Source organism: Kryptolebias marmoratus, linkage group LG2, assembly GCF_001649575.2.
Source record: "Kryptolebias marmoratus isolate JLee-2015 linkage group LG2, ASM164957v2, whole genome shotgun sequence".
Classification (NCBI taxonomy): domain Eukaryota; kingdom Metazoa; phylum Chordata; class Actinopteri; order Cyprinodontiformes; family Rivulidae; genus Kryptolebias; species Kryptolebias marmoratus.
This window is the reverse complement of record NC_051431.1, coordinates 2,859,901-2,878,470: the sequence shown is the minus strand read 5'-3', so window position 1 is coordinate 2,878,470 and position 18,570 is coordinate 2,859,901. Positions and strand designations below refer to the sequence as shown.

Genomic DNA, 18,570 nt, shown 5'->3' with positions numbered 1-18,570 from the left:
CCTGTTGACATTATCTAAAAGTTAAAGGCTCACTCTAAGTCCTAAAGGTAATTTTGTTGTATTTTCTGACTGTGAAAAAGCCTCCAGATATCAGCTCCGTCTGGCCTCTTTGTTCTGCTCACTGCAACAAACTGAATGTTTATCTGTAGGTATGAGTCTGCCCTCTGCTGGCCTTCATGCTTCTTGCATTGTTAAAACTTTGGATATTAAAGTATATTAATTAAATAAAGCACAAGGACATAATAATAATAAAAATAGAGTTTTTTGCTTTTGAAACAGAGCAGTATGTGGGCCTTTTGTTACTGAAAACTGATTTGAACAACAAAGCGTTTGTTGTTTTGGTTCTGTGTTGTTTTTGTCCTTTTGTACGTGTCCACACACACACACACACACACACACACACGCTTACATAACCTAACACACGACCCCAGCTCTGCTCTTGTTCAGTAAATGAGGCGCTGGAGCTGAATGAAAACTCATTACTGTGGAATTTTACAGGAAACAATCAGGCTCTCATCAGCTTCGACTCATTATATCACTCTTAAATTATTAGGCTACTAAACATCAGGTTTGCTATTAAAGTTCACACTTAATTCTTTTCTTAAAGGATCATTTGGTAGCTATGAAATGATTGGACAGTAACTTTTTGAGATTTTATTAAAACGTGCATCATGTGATGTGTTGATTCTGATTTCTGTTTTCACCTCTTTCTTTCTGTGCCGCAGATCAGAGTTTACCTTGATGAGCGTGTTGCAGCTGTAGCTCAGGCGGCGAATGTTCGGGTCCCAGCCCTCCAGGGGCCAATCAGATCCATTCAGGTTCATTTTCACTGACATCCTTACTTCATAAACATCTGCACACGCATCCACTAACAACTGATTTATGTTTTTTAGAAAAATGGGAAATGTTTTCAGACCCGTTCCACACAAGTCACAAAAAGTTTTATGTAAAACATAAAAGTAAAGCTTAAAATCCCAATAATCTTAAGAAAATTTAATGAAAAAAAATCCAAATTCACAAGAATCCAAAATCCTCCATTTGCAGCTTGATCCAAATAGTTTTTTCCTCCCTTAATAAAAAGATAAAAACGATCCAGTTTCCAGGGTCAGCAGCATTTAGCTCAGATTTTTCTTGTTCGGTTTAATTTCACCTGTGCAGTTCTGGACCTAAAGTTGTGTGAAGAAGCTAATGTTTGCAGTTCAAACCTGTGTGGGTTTTGTTTTGCTGTTGGCTCGGCCCACTTGTGCCTCCACAGCAGGGAAAAACACTGTCAGAGCTCATTAGTCGACCAGACAAGTTCATCACAGCGTTATGAGTCTCAGAGATGTACTTTTACTCAGAAAAATACATTCAGCATCTTCCTATTTGGATTGTTTTTCTTTTTTCTGAGCAACAATGTGAGAACAAAAGCAGAAATGTTGTATTTCTCTGAAGAAGCTGCAGCTTTGGAGCGGACAAACTTCCTAAAAAAGAAATTAATTGGTCTGATTTATGTATCTGAGTGTGTTTACCTGTTGTAAAATGACCATGGTTCTGATTTCTGTCCTTTTGAGCGGACATCAGCCGTCACCTGAAGAGCCTTTAAATGACAAATAAGAAAAACACATCAGGAGCAATCCAAATATTTAACGATTACAAAGATCTCAAGGTGTTAGAGCTCAGAACATGTGATAGGGATGACCCTCAGCTACTACCATGCCAAATCTGGGCTCAATATCTGTAAAACTGGCTGAGTTATAGACATTTTTGTAGTTGGTAAGGTTGATTATCTGTGTCAGCCATCTTGGATTGGATTGACTCAGTTGCATGCAGCTGACGTCCAACTCCCTCCATGTCCTCTCTAACTGCATCCATACATGTCCTCTTTGTCTCTAACATCCTTCTGTCCCTCCTCTGGACATGTCCAAACCGTCTCTAACTTTATCTCCCAGTCCTTCAACCTGTGCTGGACCTCTGATGACCTCATTCCTAATCCTGTCCATCCTCGTCCCTCCCAAGGAGAACCTCAACATCTTCAGCTCTGATACTTCCTGTTCTGTCTCCAAACCAAACAACATGGCTGCTCTCACCACTGAGCAGAGTTATTAAACACTCCGAAATACTCTATAAATTTAAAATTCTGCTTCTGTCAGGGTGTTCAGACACACTGATGTCAGCCGGTCTGTTTGGGTCATACTCTTATATAAACTCACACACATCCTCTGCTGTGTGTGTGTGTGTGTGTGTGTATTGGTCCGAGGCCTGGTAAATTATTTAGCTTCTGTTCATGAGTCTATGAGGTTTGATCCTTTGGCTTTTTGAGGCACGGCAGCTGTGACACCTCCAGCTCATTGTCCGCTGTTCCTACGCTCCTCTTTGATACCAGAACCGGCTCCAGTTACATCTGACGCATATAAACACAATCTGGATTCAAACCTGAACGCCTCACTTAGCCTCACGAGTCAGCTGCGACGAGCCGCAAAAAGGGTTTGCAGAATGTGGCGGGTCATTTACCAAGGGATTTCCATGACAAAAATATCAATAATCTAAATAATCTGAGTTTAAATAACCTAATGGAACTCTTGATGTTTTTTTTATTCTATTTTATGAATCTATTTTATAAGAAATATATGTAGGTGAAAGACTGAGACAGCACTAAAGCATACAGAAAATAAGATTGTCTTTAGTCATTTGTTTCTCCTTTTTTTTAAAAGATTTACTTCCAATATAGCATCATTTAAAAAAGAAATGTTACTTTATCCATGACCTGGCAAATTTTCTGACTAAAATTAACCAAACAATAACAAATGCACAAATCCTGTAAGCTAGAAAACAAGCCCATATTATCAACCCTCCGCCACCGTGCTTGGCAGTAGGTATGAAGTGACCACTATGGCAGTGCTGCTGTATCATCAGGTTGTAATTAATAGATAATTTTAAAATGAAGCTTGTATGGCAGAAATTAGTAAATAAATTATTGTTTTTATGAAACAATGAGTTAATAATAACTGCATCATACACTTTGGTTAGCATCAAAACAGTCAAAACAAGAATCAAAACCTTAAAAATGTTTAAAAAAATAATTGTATTAACAAAATAACAGAGAAAGAAGCTGAAATGAATGTTGCAGTATTCAGTTTAAAACCAAATGTCTCTTTTTGTTTCTTCATGACTTGTTAAGAACGTGTCTACATGTTTATAAGTTCTTATAAATACCAACATAATGCATGCAGATGATGTGTGCCTCTCTCCCTCACACACACACACTGCTATCAATATTTCAGCAGCTAATTACCCCTGCAGAGGTCTGGGACAAAGGTTGAGTGCAGTCAGTCCCTGCTTGTCCACACATATCAGATTATATCTGCTAAGATTAGACACATTAACAAAAAGAGACAAAGATGAAGACAGGTAATGATGGAGATGTGAGTGAGAACAACAACAACAACAACAACAACAACAACAAAAGCAACAAGTATTTCTCCACTGGTTTTGTTTTTCTATTCTTTTCACAAAATCCTGTAAGTTATTGGCTCGGAGCAACACTTTGAGTTTTCCAGGTTTCAGTTCTTATTATTCATTAATCAACCTTTTCAGATGCAAAACATTGCAGGCGACTTCGAGCCCCTTTATCCTCAGAGATCATTTTGATCATTTTCTGTACCGTTATTTTCCCAGCAGTCATTGGGCGAGAGGTGGGGTAGACCCTGGTCAGGTCACCAGTCCATCACAGGAAACAAACCACCATGAACACTCACACCTTTAACCACAATTAAATCAGATTTTGAACTGGACTAGTTAACCTAGCCTGCATGCAGGAGGAAAGTACCTAAATAAAAAGCAGGCATGCACAGAGAAAACATACAAACTCCAGCTGAGTTTCAAACCCAGATACTAATATTAAGATGCTGTTATTTTCCGTCATATGTGCTTTATTTAGCGCCACTCCACACAGCTGTGCATCGTTAAACATTTATCAAATAGTTTTATATCTTTGCTGTTTGGGATCTTAGCCAGAAATAAATTTACAGGTGAGCCAAAAAATTTAACACAGCTTTTAAAATACATGAAAGATCTGTATTTGTGTACTATTCCTGATATACTGCACCTCTGCAGGCCTTAAAATTACATCAATCTCCTGAAGGATGATCTGTATTCAGAAAAAAAACAACAAATCTCACTGGCACAACTGAAAGACTTCAGACACAACAAATTATTAAATCAGTAACATACAGTCACAGTTGAGACAAGGTAAAGGTGGAAAAATAAAGTTTTAACGCAGCAAAGTATTCATAAATTTATTTACCAAGATTATTAAAGTTGAATGGAAATGCAGAAGTTTATTTTTATGTTTAATTTCCATGTTTAAATGAAGAAAGAAATTAATAAATTGTAGGCAGATTGATTGGAAAGGATTTGTCGTAAAGTGAGCGGGCCTGAGCCCCCCCAGGTCCACCCTTAGCTATGCCCCTGTTTGGGACTGAGGAGGTTTATTGTACATAGTTTTTTAAAAAGTGCTTAAAGAATAAAAACAAGCTGTTGTAACAACATTTAAATACGAGCATGTTTTTGTAAACTGAAGATGATAATCTGATGTTTTATTTTTAATGAACATTTTGATTTAATCTGAAGGTAAAAATGTTTTAAAACGTGAGTTTGTAGATTTAATTTGAGCACTTTATGCACTACAGTTTGAGAGCACATACAAGTATTCACATTAAATCTGCCTCCTGTTTTGCAGCATATTTACCTTCATATTTCAGATAAAATAAAATAAATAAGCCTCTGCAGAGTCCTGCAGCGTTTGAGCCTTTTTTTGAGCTGTTCTTGTTTTGCACATGTTAAATTTGATGTAGGTAATTTTGAGGACCCTGCTCATCCTGGCTAAACTGTCAGAATTCAGACTGTGGGACTCCAGAAGCTGCACAAATAATACCAGATAAAGATCTAATCTGACAGCAGAGCTCATCTCACCTGTTCTTTTTTTGAACTTAAACAAGAATTGTGAACCTAAATCTACCGGCTGCCCCTCACTGCATGTTTCTAGTCCTGAGGGAAACATCGCCAGCCCCCCTCTGAGAGAGGCACCCTGCGGAGTAAAACCCTCTAATGGGACGCTGCTGTGAAATATTGATCCCAAAAGCAGACGGTTTTAGGGAACTTTCTAGGGCGTCCCAAATGGGAAGTGATTTTATTGTCCCAAAAAGGTTTGATCATTCCATTTTTTTTACTCCAGTTGGGCTGTTTTGGTGACATAACAAAGAGCTTTTTTAAAAGCCTTTTTACAAAACCATTAAACCATTAAACATGTTACATTAAATGTTTTAAGCTGTTGAGAATCCCTCTTTTATATAAAAATGTTAGTTTCTATTTGGTATGGTGTTTGCTGTGGACCAATGGTGGCATTTCTACCACAATTTATTATATTTATAATCCCAATGTAAAAAATCTATAATTATAAAGCTTTATAGAGATGTCAATCACAATCATCCCTGCTTAGAAACATTTATTAAAATCCTGATATCAGTGTTGAATTTGTATTTTTCTGTTGATCTTTTTCTGCACATTGCAAAAACCTTAACAAGTAGCAGATATTATTTTTTCAGAAATAAATGTCAGGATAACGCTCACACGCAGAATGAAGACGTTAGGCGTAAAGCTGGAATATAAATTAATGAATTATGTTTCGCTCTTACCTTTTTGGTTAATCAAAACTCTTCTTGGATCCAGTCAGTCCTGTTCCAGCCTGTTGAGTCTTCTTTCCTTATCCTGTTCAGATGATTTTAATGTTGTGCCTTTCTTCTATCTTTTTTTATCCCCCTCTCCTGTTATTAGAGGTAAATTCTTATAATTAACCTCATCAGTTGTCTTCTGTTTCCCTCCCCCCCCCTCCCCCTTCACGTGAAGGTGCAGAGGTATCAGGAGTGAACGTCTCCCTCCACCTCCCTCCTTCTATGAACGGGGATACGAGGAGCTGCTCAGCCACTGATCCCTGCAGCTCAGAGAGAGAAAGAGTCAGCGGGGGGTGATGTGGTCCAGCACAGAGGAGGCTGTAATTAGACACACAGTCACACACTGATAATAAACACAAAGAGGGCCGACAGAAGGAATGGAAACCCAGAGCAAGAAGCCGAAACAACGCCCAACACAACAAGTTTTTCTTTATGGATGCCAACACAACAAAAGAACCAAATAATTTAAATATTTCAATCAAATTCAAACAATAAACATCAATATAAGCAATTAAAAAGCAATAAATTAGTTTCACTTGGATAGCTGTAACTGAGTCATGTTTTATACACTTCTATTTGGGTTAAATCTATAGTTTCACCTATACATACAAATGTTTTGTTTGAAATATTGTAACTTTAAACAGTTTAAATCTCATCCGTACAAAGTTTATGTTAAAAACACACATGTGCTCTGGAAAATACTGCAGTGACTGATGGGCAGGAAAACAAATTAACAATAAAATTATAAAAAAAATAACAATACTTTGCTCACTTGTACTGTCTTTTATGTTTTTAATAAGATTACATTTGAATATCAACATAGCTATTCCCTTGCGTTGACTACTGCATCAAATAAAAAGGCTCATTTATATTTTATACTTTTTGTTTATGTGTCTGTGTGTGTTAATTTAACTGGGTGCCTTTTTTCCAATTTAATATGCGACATTCTTCAAAATATATCTCTCTCTCTATATATATATATCTTAAATATTTATAACATTAAGGGGTTTCTTGTTTCCCAAGAAACGTAATGTTAATATCACTATATTGTTTAATAATGTAAAGTAAAGTAAAAATCAGGACAAACTGACCAAAAATGGTTTTTATTTTGGTAAATTCAAAATTTTATTTTGGTGTTTTACTGCCCTCTAGTGGACAAAGGGAGGCACTACAAAAGAAATGGCTGCGTATTATTTCAGATGAACAATTTCAGAATGCGTTGATAAAAATTGCCTGAATAATGAATGAATAATATTTATTTTCTAACATGCCTCCTTTGAGGACTACAGTATTTAGTTTTTATCTTTATAAATGATGGGACAATTTGACCCAGCATGAGACGGTTCGTCTCTTTGGGTTTGCATCATTTACTTACCAGCGGACGTTGCGCCGCACCAAGTTGACGGCGTCTATGGCTAATGCGAAAACGGCACATGCGCCGATGAACTAAAGAAGCAAACCTAATCTCGACCAAGGAAAACCCAACTGAATTTATTTATTTTAAAGAGTAGCGATGTTCTGACGTCTTTTGCCAAGGGTTCTGTGAGTTAATATGTGTTGTTTTGTTTTGTTTTATGTCCTTCAACTGAGCTTTTATTTAATCTAAATTATATTTTCGTCCCAGTGCCCAAGCGTCACGCCGGGGTGGGGCTGCAGTGTTGTTGTTGCTGTCGTGCTGGGCGTGAAGACTCCTAAATCTCTCCATTCAAACCTGGATTAAATACAGAGAAAATACTGCAGCTGTCATTTCGTCAAAGGATCGCATTCGTGTCTTTCCTGTTTTGTGTTCGCTGTCCTAAATCGATATGGGAAACTGCTTGACCGTGGGGCCAAACGAAGCGTTGGTGGTTTCCGGTTGGTTTTTCATTCAATCTTGTTGTGCTAAAATAGCCTGCTAGCTAGCTGTTTATCTGTCAGGGTGAAAGAGGAGCAAACCAAGCACGATTTTATCTGACAGGTACAAAATGACAAACCGAGACACCCTTATAACGCTGTCATTTAAAGTATAAATGTGGCTGTTTGGGAAACTCAAGCTAACTTTAATTACAGCCGCTTTAGCTTATAAAGCTAATGCTAACATTAGCTAACAGCAGAGGAGTCGTTTCCGGTATTGGGTCCGTTATTATTATTATTATTATTATTATTATTATTATTATTATTATTATTATTATTATTATTACCATAACAACTTAGAGCTGCTGCAGATCAGCTAATGATACAGATTTAGTGTTTGTCAAATATACAGCACTGTTATTATTATACAGTATTATTTAGTCACAAGTTTTTGATATATTTTTGTAGTTATTATAAGCTTATATTTTGTTTTTAGCCTTTTGGAACTATTCTGATACGTGTGTAAAATCCTCTAACAGGACTTAGTAACACTGACTTTATTAAATTATAGTTTATAGTTTGAGTTTTGCATTTAAAAGTTCATCAATTATAGTTTAATTATTTGAATGAAGCAAAGCAAATCCCTCTAATTCAGAGAAGGATTTGGTTTATAAATAAAACTTTGTTTATTAATAAATGAGTTTTGATATGTGCTGAGACAGCCATGCTAGATTAAATGATTATTTCTAATTTCTGTCTTTAGGGTTTTATTTTCAACTATTATTTGGAAATATTATAGAGTAAATAACAGAAGAGCATTCGGAGGAGTGTTTTAGTTTTTGTGCCTGGGGAACATAGAGAACTGTTTTTGTTGAACTTTTGCTAACTTTTTCTCTCTATTTTTCATCTTAGCTTGTTTTCCCTTGTTTCCCTGTTTTTTCCCCTAATTTCCAGGACTTCCCGTCTATGGAAACTCAGATGTGCAGGATTTTTTAGACCAAACTGTCCGCACATTCTCCAGAAAATGTTGGGTGTTTAATTAAACAGAAAACAACTTTATTTGTAGCATTTGGTTTTTACACATCCTGTTTTTCGCCAGTATGTATTAAATAACAACACAAAGTGTTTCACGAAATAAAATTAACATAAAAAATGAACAGAGTTAGCACTGAATGAATCAAAGGGACTTTTTATTGTTTATGTAAAATCCATTTAAACTCTGTATGTTTTTTTTTGGCCTTTCTATCAGCTTGTTGTTGTTGTTACTGAACTGAAGCCTTGTCTGAATGCTGTTGTTGTGTTTTTGTTCAGGTGGATGTTGTGGTTCTGATTCGAAGAGCTACATCGTGGGCGGCTGGGCGTGGGCTTGGTGGCTTGTAACCAACTCCCAAAGGTAACAGAATGATTGAAGCACCGACGTCCTCTCATGCTGAAATGGGTTTCAACGAAGGTTTTTAAATTCACCACAGCTGAAATGAACTTGTGTTGTGGTGAATTTCCACAGGGAGTTTAGTCTCATTATTCCATTATCAGCAGGCACAGGGAGAAGATGAAAGCTGTTCCACCATAAGAAGTTTCACATTACGCTACACGTGTTTCAAATGTGAGCCAAACCAGTAGGCACGTTGATTTAAAAAACAAAACAAAACAAAATATCAAACCTTTGGGGATTCCTGCCAGAAATCATAACTGTTCTATTAAATGTAAATCTCTGGTGACACAGATGAGGATAAATTATCTTCTGCAATAATACACAAAAATAAACAAAACAAAACTCTATTTTATGGGATTGAAGCCAAAAAGCTCCAGTTTGTCAATGTTAATTTATTTATATAGCACATAAAAACAACAGATGTTGACCAAAGTGCTTTACAGTTCAATGAGATACAACAAGAAAAAACTTTATTATAAAAGTGAAGTTGAAACTAAGAAACAAATATTCTCTATAACTGTCGTAAAATTCAATAAAAGAAAACTCAAACTCTGTTACAATTAAACGCCAAAGAATAAAAATGTGTTTTAAGCAAAGGTTTAAAGCTCTGGACAGTCTCAACGGTCCGTACATGAAAAGGTAAACCGTTCCAAAGTTTAGAAGCACAGATAGCAAAAACTCGATCACCTCTGAATTTTTAATTGGTCTCATTAGTCACAGAAACTTTCCCAGATGTTTTAGGGCTTATTGACATGCATTTTGGTGAATTCCTGTCTGGCTTTTTTTCTGTTTTTCTGTCACTGGTGAAGCCCTCCTGGTTGTTTTTTCACAGAGCTCGGTATGATTCATAATACGACGGATGATGTGACCGTAAATCTCCACCTTGGAGCTCAGCTCGAATGGTTTTGAATGATTTTCTTGGCTCTTTTTTTACCATCCACGCTATCATCTCGTCAACCTGGGGTTGCATTTGCTTTTGTGTCCAGATTCTGGGAGGCTGGCTACAGCCCCATGAACCTTTTATTTTTTTAATAATCTTGTCAGCTGTGGTCAGAGGAACATGGAGCTGCTTGGAGATGATTTTGTAGTCTTCACCTTTAACACAGATAACTATAATCTTCTCTCTGAGCTCTTCAGACAGCTCTCACCTTTACTTTCTCTGCTCCTTGTTTACACACAACCAAACCAAACTACCTAGTGGCTGTTTCTTCTCTTTAAATAGGCTGAATGGTGCTATACATTAGACAATTGCTTTTAACTGAATCACTTTTATTGAGAAATGAAGCATTGTTCATTGAGCTGTAAGGGGACCCTTTATAGGGGTCATTTATCTGCATCTCTATATGCAGTGGTTGTTATACAACATCATAAACAGGAATAGATAAGACCCAGACAAACTGAACTGAGATCTGTGCTCTTGTCTGTCAGCTGATCTGGTTTCATTTCTAACCAGATGAAGGCTAAAGAGATAAAGAGATTTCCATTAGCCTCTTTGAGATGTCACTCTCAGAGTCAGAGGAAACTACCCTTCTAAAAACCTGACTAATTGAGCAGAACAGCTATTAAAACTAATTACTTTGCATTTACAAGATATGTGTGATGCATTTATGTTGCAGATATAGATTTTTATGATAGTTTGTGTTGTAATCTAAAGCATTTAATTGAGTTGATTAGTATTTGTTGTCTGTGTGTGTTTTGTAAAGGAACAATGCATGTAAGCAACACTTGACTATATGATGACTGCTATTTATAAAACAGCCATATTGTAAAGTAGTTATCTATCTTCTGTGATTTACTGGCTATGAATATCTTATGAGTGCCTACGCATTTACAGCTTTTATGTTTGTGTGGACAAAGTGAACAGAAAGAGGAAAGTTCTCAGCGTTTGGCAAGAAGATTGCTGCTAATTCTTTTCTGAAATAGTTTTTATTAAAGATAAATTGCAGATGACAACTTGCCAAATAACCTCCTCTTCAAAGCAGCAGCAGTAGTTACTGAGATGTTTTTATATATATAAAAAAACATGAAAAAAACTGTCCTCCTTTCTGCTTTTTGTTTGTTTGTTTGCATTTGGACTGTCAGACTGTTTGCACTGTGACAAAACGCATCTCCAGACTGAACTTTCTCCGGTTTGGAATGGTGAACCTAACATTTTTATGTCTGGGAACTAGTAACAGAAATGGAAAAACCAACAAATAAGGCATACTTTGTAATTTTTCATCTGCTCTAAGTGGTAATGACTGTTAAACCAGAATGAGTGATTAGTTAACAGAACAACAAACTTCAGTGACTTCCTGTCTAACATTTATGGTCAGCCACAAACATGAGACACCTGTGAGTCAAAGCAGAGGCCTCATGAAGCACCTGTTTAAACTGATAAAGCTGCAGCAGATTGTAGGGCAGATGTCTAAAATTTGCACATAGATCTGCCTACAAACAGTACATGACTTATTTGAACCTGCTGGGTACACCTAAAAGACCCATCCCTGATAAATGAAAGACTGTTTTAACATCTTCAGGTTCCATATTTGTTCTTATTGATTCATTCTTCTCTGTAGGTTAAGTCTGGAGATCATGACTCTGCAGCCTCGATGTGAAGACGTGGAGACGGCTGAGGGAGTAGCCATCACTGTCACCGGGGTGGCCCAGGTAAGTCCAGCTCCCTACATGTGAAGCACAGGAGGTGGGCCTGGCCTCTGCTTTGTCAGACTGTATCTGTGTAAGGCTGTGTGTTGTTGTTTGAACTCTGCTTAAGTGTCTTTGCACGCAAAATCAAAAACCATCGAAAATCAGAAGCTGAAATTCGATCAGATGGTTTCCAGTCCAACTCAGACTTTACCAAATTAAAACCTTCTTCAAATCCAAACTTATAGTTTGATTTTGTATGTAAAGATATTTAGCAGGTAAAAACTTTTTTTTGCTTGTTTTTTATTTAAATGGAAAGAAAAAGCCTTTTAGGGCATAAAAAAACATTTATTTTTCTCAGTTTGCTTGTATTAACCTCAAACTCGATGGGGGAAACCCCGGGTGAGGGACGCCATCAAGCTGAAGAAGGTGTCCTATCAGGCCTTGTTAGCTGGTAGGAGTCCAGAGGCTGCTGAGGGGAACCGGTGGACTGTTATTTACAGTTGGTGCGGTCCTGCTGGTGTCATCGTGCCGTGATCTCCAGTTCTCACTGGGATTAAGATCAGCACCCCCAAATCTGAGACCGTGGTCCTCAGTCAGAAAAGCCCGGACTTCTCTCTCCGAGGGGTGCTGCCTCAAGTGGAGGAGTTTAAATGAGATCTTGGATACAGGTGGTCAAAATGCGTTTTCTCCGCATGGTAGCCGGACTCTCACCTTAGAGATAGGGTGAAAAGTCTGATTATCTGGGAGGAACTCAGAGTAGAGCTGTTGCTCCTCCACGCTGACAGGAGCCAGTTGAGGTGATTTGCCCTCCTGGACTTTTTCTTAGGGAGATGCTCCAGGCATGTCCAACTGGGAGGAGACGCCGGGGAAGACCCAGGACACGCTGGGGAGACTATGTCTCTCTGCTGGCCTGGGATCGCCTCCCAGAAGAATTGGAAGAGGTGGCTGTGGAGGGAGATGTCTGGGCTTTCTGCTGAAGCTGCTGACTGACCACCTGACTCCGGGATAAGCAGCAGATAATGGATGGATGGATGGATTGTATGATTTGTAAGAAAATTAATACCTTGGTGGAAAAATGTACTTTTCTTTGTCTGTCATCTAAATTTGATGACGACAGATTCTGCAGACTGTTTTTGAACGTGGTGACCTGACTGTGTGACTGTTTGTGCTTCAGGTGAAAGTCATGACAGAACAGGAGCTGTTGGCTGTAGCTTGTGAGCAGTTTCTGGGGAAATCGATAAGAGAAATCAAAGGTGTTCTCCTGCAGACTTTGGAGGGACATCTGCGCTCCATTTTAGGTATGGATAAGTAACGCTAACTTTACGTTAGAATTATCTTTATTTTCAGTTAGTCTGCTGGTTATTCTCCTTGTTTATTGTTCATTTTTATTAGATAGAAACTCCAGGGGATGTCTGCAAATTTCTTTGGGTTCTTTCAACAGCTGAAAAACAAAATATTGTTCTTTTGGGCATTTAAGAAAACAGAAAAAAAGAGAAAAGTTATAATGAGCAGAAAAAAAATCCAACTTTTGTTGATAAAATTTCTTCACGGGGAACTCTCAACTTGTAAAACTTATAGGTCCTAATGTTCTCGACTTACCTTCTCCCACTAAAATGAACGAATGTTTGATTGTTAATCTTTAATGTTTACTAAATTCTGAATGGTAGAACCCTGTAAAAAGGAAACAAAACAAATAAAAACACATCTTCTTACCGCTCTGACTTTCTTTATCTTGGCGTACATTTCCAGTAAAATCATCTATGTTGTTTTTATCTCTGTGTTTAGGTTTAAAATGATGCGTCAGCAAGATTAAGATACGTTTTTTAAATAATGTTTTGTTGGTAAAATGTTGAGATAAATTTGTCTCACAGTAAAGTTCATCGACCAAGGCTGTTTTTCTCCATCTTACATGTGTATTACCCATAAAGCAACTGAAACATCAATACTGGATTACAGGATAAAGGACTTTTTCCCAAAAGTGTTTTAAAATGTACATACACAGCTAATCTAATAATCTAATAGCCATACTAATCCTATTAGTTGGGGGTCTGTTGAAACAGTTATCTGTGACATTTTTGCCTCTTTAAAGAATTGCAAACAGGTAATTTCGTGCTGCAGCTGTTTTTACACGAACCAAACTCAACACAGAAGGTGAAGACGGGGCTCGGTTTGAATTGTGAAAAGGTTGATGATGTTTTTGTGCTGCAGGTACTCTGACTGTGGAGCAGATCTATCAGGATCGAGACCAGTTTGCTAAACTGGTGAGGGATGTTGCAGCTCCTGACGTGGGCAGGATGGGCATCGAGATTCTGAGCTTCACGATCAAGGTTGGTGGAAGGAGAGGAAGGAGATGCTCTGGAAAACTTAGGTGGGGTAGCACCAAAAAATAAAAGATTGAATCAGGAGAAACACTGTAAAAATATTTACATTCAGGCATTTGCCTCAGAAGAGCATCATTATGCTTCTGATCCTTCTGTTTTATTTACCATCATTAACCCATCCTTAAATATTTAGTCTGGACTTTCCTTAAACCTGTCAAAGAAAAGCATCTTTTGATTTGTTTTTACTTATTGTTGATGCTGATGAGTCTTTTCAGCCTTTACTGACATGAGTCTGTTTCACTGAAACAGTTTTAATGATCACTTGGTTAAAGAGTCAATTTCAGATAAACGTGAGCCGAAGACAAATCGGCTCGTTAATGGAGGAAATCATTTGTCTTTATCTGTTTAAACTCCTCTTGGTATAAAATATTAAACAGGTTGTTTCATGTTCTAAAAGGATTCTGTGTTACAGTAGGCACACACTCATTTAAATCTGTAGTTTCTGGAGAAGTCATAAGGATACACCTGTTTACATTGAGTATCCCACAATGTAAATTAATTTAGAAATAAATATAGATGTTTTCAAATTCAAATTATAACCCATAACCTGCAACACCACAATGATTAGATGATACACTTGTGTGATTATATATTAAACTTCCTGTTTTCTTGACTCTTCTTGCCTCGTATTTGTTTTGGCTTCTTTAATCTTGGTGTTTTTGTTCAGAGAGATCCAGATACACGGGGAGGATGTAGTTATCGTTCAGTTAAAGATGATCTTTTTGTTTGCCCGCTCCATCCTGAAGGGTGCGCTGTTTATGACCATGTCTTTTTTTTTCATTTCACTAACAAGGAAACAAACATACTTTGTCTCAGTTATCCAAAATTCTGTTGTTTTTATATATTTTTTTTACATATATGACAGAAATCTTTCAGTTTCTCTCCTGTGGTTGTGTGTCGTGAGGATGTTATTCTCTGCAGCTCATCAGATGAACTGTTTGTTCACAGGATGTGTACGATAAACTGGATTACCTGAGCTCCCTCGGGAAGACCCAGATCGCTGCTGTCAGGAGGGACGCAGACATCGGTGTGGCTGAAGCAGAGAGGGATGCTGGGATACGGGTAAACAGAGTCTGTTTGAGACATATTCCGCTGTGCACAAAACCCCACTGATCATGGCTCTGTTGGGTTTTTTTGTCTCCCAGGAAGCAGAATGTAAGAAGGAAATGATGGATGTGAAATTTGTGGCCGACACCAAAATGGCCGACTCCAAACGAGAACTGGAGCTGCAGAAAGCGTCTTTCAACCAAGAGATCAACACTAAGGTTGGAGACTTAGGCATTTAATTTGCATTTTAACGTAACAACAGTTCCCATTAGACCAACTCCCTGAATGTTGATTATTGATATAAACCTGCTGTTGGCATGTTTCACGCCTGTCAAACATCTAATCTAGCTAAAAGTTCTTTCTGTTGTTTGATTTTGATCTTATTTAACAGCTATATTTCTGTCAAAACCTACCTTCAGACAATTGAATTCTTGTAAAAAGGATTTCTTTTTAATCCAGTAGATTAAATGTTCAATCACTCAATCCTTAATGAAAAAATATGAAATTATGACCCAAAATATATCACTTCTGTTTTTTGTTGCAACTCCTCTGGCAGTTCTGATTGTCTTAAAGCTTTTGAGGCATAAAATTCACTAATGAAGTCAGGATTCTTCATCCCGAAGTGACTTTCAGCTGATAGAATCAGGTGTGATGAAATGTCACCTGTACTGTAGAGGCAATGACTGCCATCTCCACAGGTTCTGTATCTGAAATATAATTTCAGATATTTAATGTTCATTTTTCAGGTTGGGGTTTAAAGATCCATCCAGTGATCCACAGTCCATAACAGCTTCTTTTTACCTGTTATTGTTGGTTTAAATCCCATTTCCTTCACACCAACTCCTGTTTCTGCTTTTTTTTATATATTTATATCTGATGCTTTTCTTTGTCTGATATTTTTCTTTAACAATCTTTCCATTTTAGCTTGTATTTTCTTCAGATTTTAGACTAAAAAACAAATCAACAACTGCTTTGAATCTATTTCCTCAACGTGTTTATAATAATTTACTTTCAGTGCAAGTCTATAGTTATAATTATTTTAGTTTTTAGCAGTATCCCTGTTTGACATTTAGTAATTAACTCATGCTGTGTCCAGAAATGGGAAATTACTTTGTGTGAATGTTGGAAAATCTTAAAGGCCCCTTTAGTGTTTCCTGTGGATAATACAATAATGAGACGGACATTTTAAGTAAAGACACTCTTCAAATTTGTCTGTAATTATTTGATGTTGTTTTTTTCTGCCGGTCCTGTCTAACTAGCACCCCTCCTTCAGTTCATTCTTCTCATAAACGGTGCTTAATTAATCCTTTATTCATGCAGGACTAATTAATATATCACAACAACAAACTGTTTAAAGGCAGAGATAGATCCTGACAGCAAAGCTGAGCTCACCCAGGACTGTAGCTTCCACTTTATAATTCTTTCAAAATAAAATACAATGGCAGAAAGACGCTGGGATGCTCAGAGTTGTTTTATTATATATTTTATTTTAGGGAGGAGGGGTAAGTGGTGGGTGTTGTGTCTAAAAAAAAAAAAACCCACAGTTAGGAGACAACTGAGCGTGTCACTATCAGGTGCTGGAGTAAAAAGACGGTCATGAGGGTCGCTTAAATTGCATCAGTTCTTTGAATTTTTCTATTTTATCTGAACTTTGAATATTTGAAAACCGCTGATCATCCTTAATACAATATAGTGTAAAAAAACTAAATGAAGTTTGAATATTTTACTATGTGACTCCATCGGTTAGGAGAACAAATGGCTGATGTGTCGATCTTTGTGTTGATGTCTTCAGAAAGCTGAGGCGCAGCTGGCTTATGAGCTTCAGGCCGCCAAGGAGCAGCAAAAGATCCGTCTGGAGGAAATCGAGATCCAGGTTGTGCAGAGGAAGAAGGAGATCACCATCGAGGAGAAGGAAATCGATCGCACCGACAAAGAGCTCATCGCGACGGTGAAGAGGCCGGCTGAGGCCGAGGCCTACAAGATGCAGCAGCTCGCCCAGGGACACAAGTGAGTAAAAACGCCTTTATTCTGAGTTTTTATCAGCGATACCAGGTAACAATAATAATTATCAGTCAACAGAATTGACATATTTGAAGTTCTCTGGAAAATTAGTTGACGATTTGATCCAGACTTTCTCTGCAGTTGCTGTTCATACACACCTCACAGCTCAATGCTCAGGTGGAGATTTGTTTTTTTAATCTGAAAATCTGACTGGAGAACAAAATACTGTTGAGTTACTAGAAGAGAATGTATAGCCAAGCAAATAAGAATATAAAAGCATCGCATTTTAAACTCATGCTAACTTGCAGTATTTATTTGCTGTTTTCACAAACTGCGTCACTCTGTAGTCCTCTGGAGTTTGATGTCAGACTTTTACAGACCCTCCAAAAGATTTCTGTAAAATATTTAGACTTCAGTGCTTGTTTAAATATTTAATACTATACTAGACTTAAGTCTAAAAGGCTAAAGTTAGAATTAAATAGTTGAACCAGCAGCTCGAACTCTGATTTTCTTTCCCAAACCATAACTGTCTCATTAAATTCTTCGTGATTAACTGTCTTTGTTTGCGCCGGTAGGTTCGGTTCTGTTATTAAATTTCATGACTGTAATTAGTTCAGACAAAAAATAAAAGATTAGGTGATTCTGTAGGAGATCAAAACATTGAAATCTTTAAACATTCCAACTGCATTTGGTGGATTTTGGTGGTTTAATCACCACATTAGAAATCAACTGCAGCTTTTACAGGAAGTTTATCCACAGTTTGCTTGAAGGTAGTCCTGCACTTATTTTTATTTTATTTCATTAACTGTTCTCTCAGAGGGCATCAGAGCCCAGATTGAATAACCTGAGGACCTAACATGTGGGTGTGATGTTACGTTACACAGATCTGAAACTGGATCTTGATGTAAACAACAAACTCCTCTCAGGGTTATGTAACCAACATTTTACTATAACCTAACATTGTTTTCTTTCCTTTTGGGAGAGGTTTTAGATAAGCTTTTTTTAAAAACATTATTGTGAGTAAGAATAAATGATGCCTTGAGAAAATGTTCTGTTTAAGTTCTGTTACTTTAATGCTGGTGTGTTTCGTGGCGTCAGGACGAAGACGGTGCTGATAGCTCAGGCTGAGGCTGAGAAAATCAAAAGGATCGGTGAAGCCGAGGCTTCCTCGATCGAAGCCATAGGAAAGGCAGAGGCTGAAAAGATGAGGCTGAAGGCCGAGGCCTACCAGGAGTACGGAGAAGCAGCAAAGACTGCTCTGGTCCTGGAAGCCCTGCCCAAGGTAACACACACATGCAGACACACACAGACATGCAGACACACACCCACACACTCACATGCAGACACACCCGCACACACACATTCACATGCAGACACACCTGCACACACACACATGCAGACACACCCGCACACACACATTCACATGCAGACACACCCGCACACACTCACATGCAGACACACACCCACACACTCACATGCAGACACACTCGCACACGCTCACATGCAGATACACTCGCACACACTCACATGCAGACAC

The 18,570-nt window shown here is 37.7% G+C and overlaps 1 protein-coding gene across 2 annotated transcripts in view; it reads left to right on the top strand.

Moving 5' to 3' along the window:
• The first annotated feature begins 7,193 nt into the window (after positions 1 to 7,193).
• The window catches only part of LOC108248932 (flotillin-2-like), a 15,781-nt gene continuing 4,404 nt past the window's right edge, over positions 7,194 to 18,570 (top strand). Inside the window, exons 1-9 of one of the 2 annotated variants that reach the window (XM_025011066.2) lie at positions 7,194 to 7,565; positions 8,856 to 8,937; positions 11,535 to 11,625; positions 12,779 to 12,902; positions 13,813 to 13,931; positions 14,934 to 15,047; positions 15,131 to 15,250; positions 16,825 to 17,039; positions 18,132 to 18,315. In XM_025011066.2, coding sequence (XP_024866834.1) covers positions 7,517 to 7,565; positions 8,856 to 8,937; positions 11,535 to 11,625; positions 12,779 to 12,902; positions 13,813 to 13,931; positions 14,934 to 15,047; positions 15,131 to 15,250; positions 16,825 to 17,039; positions 18,132 to 18,315 — 1,098 coding nt within the window. In that variant the 5' untranslated portion in view covers positions 7,194 to 7,516. Of the gene's footprint in view, positions 7,566 to 8,855; positions 8,938 to 11,534; positions 11,626 to 11,708; positions 12,652 to 12,778; positions 12,903 to 13,812; positions 13,932 to 14,933; positions 15,048 to 15,130; positions 15,251 to 16,824; positions 17,040 to 18,131; positions 18,316 to 18,570 lie in introns of those variants that run through there. The other variant, XM_037980113.1, reaches the window with a different exon arrangement.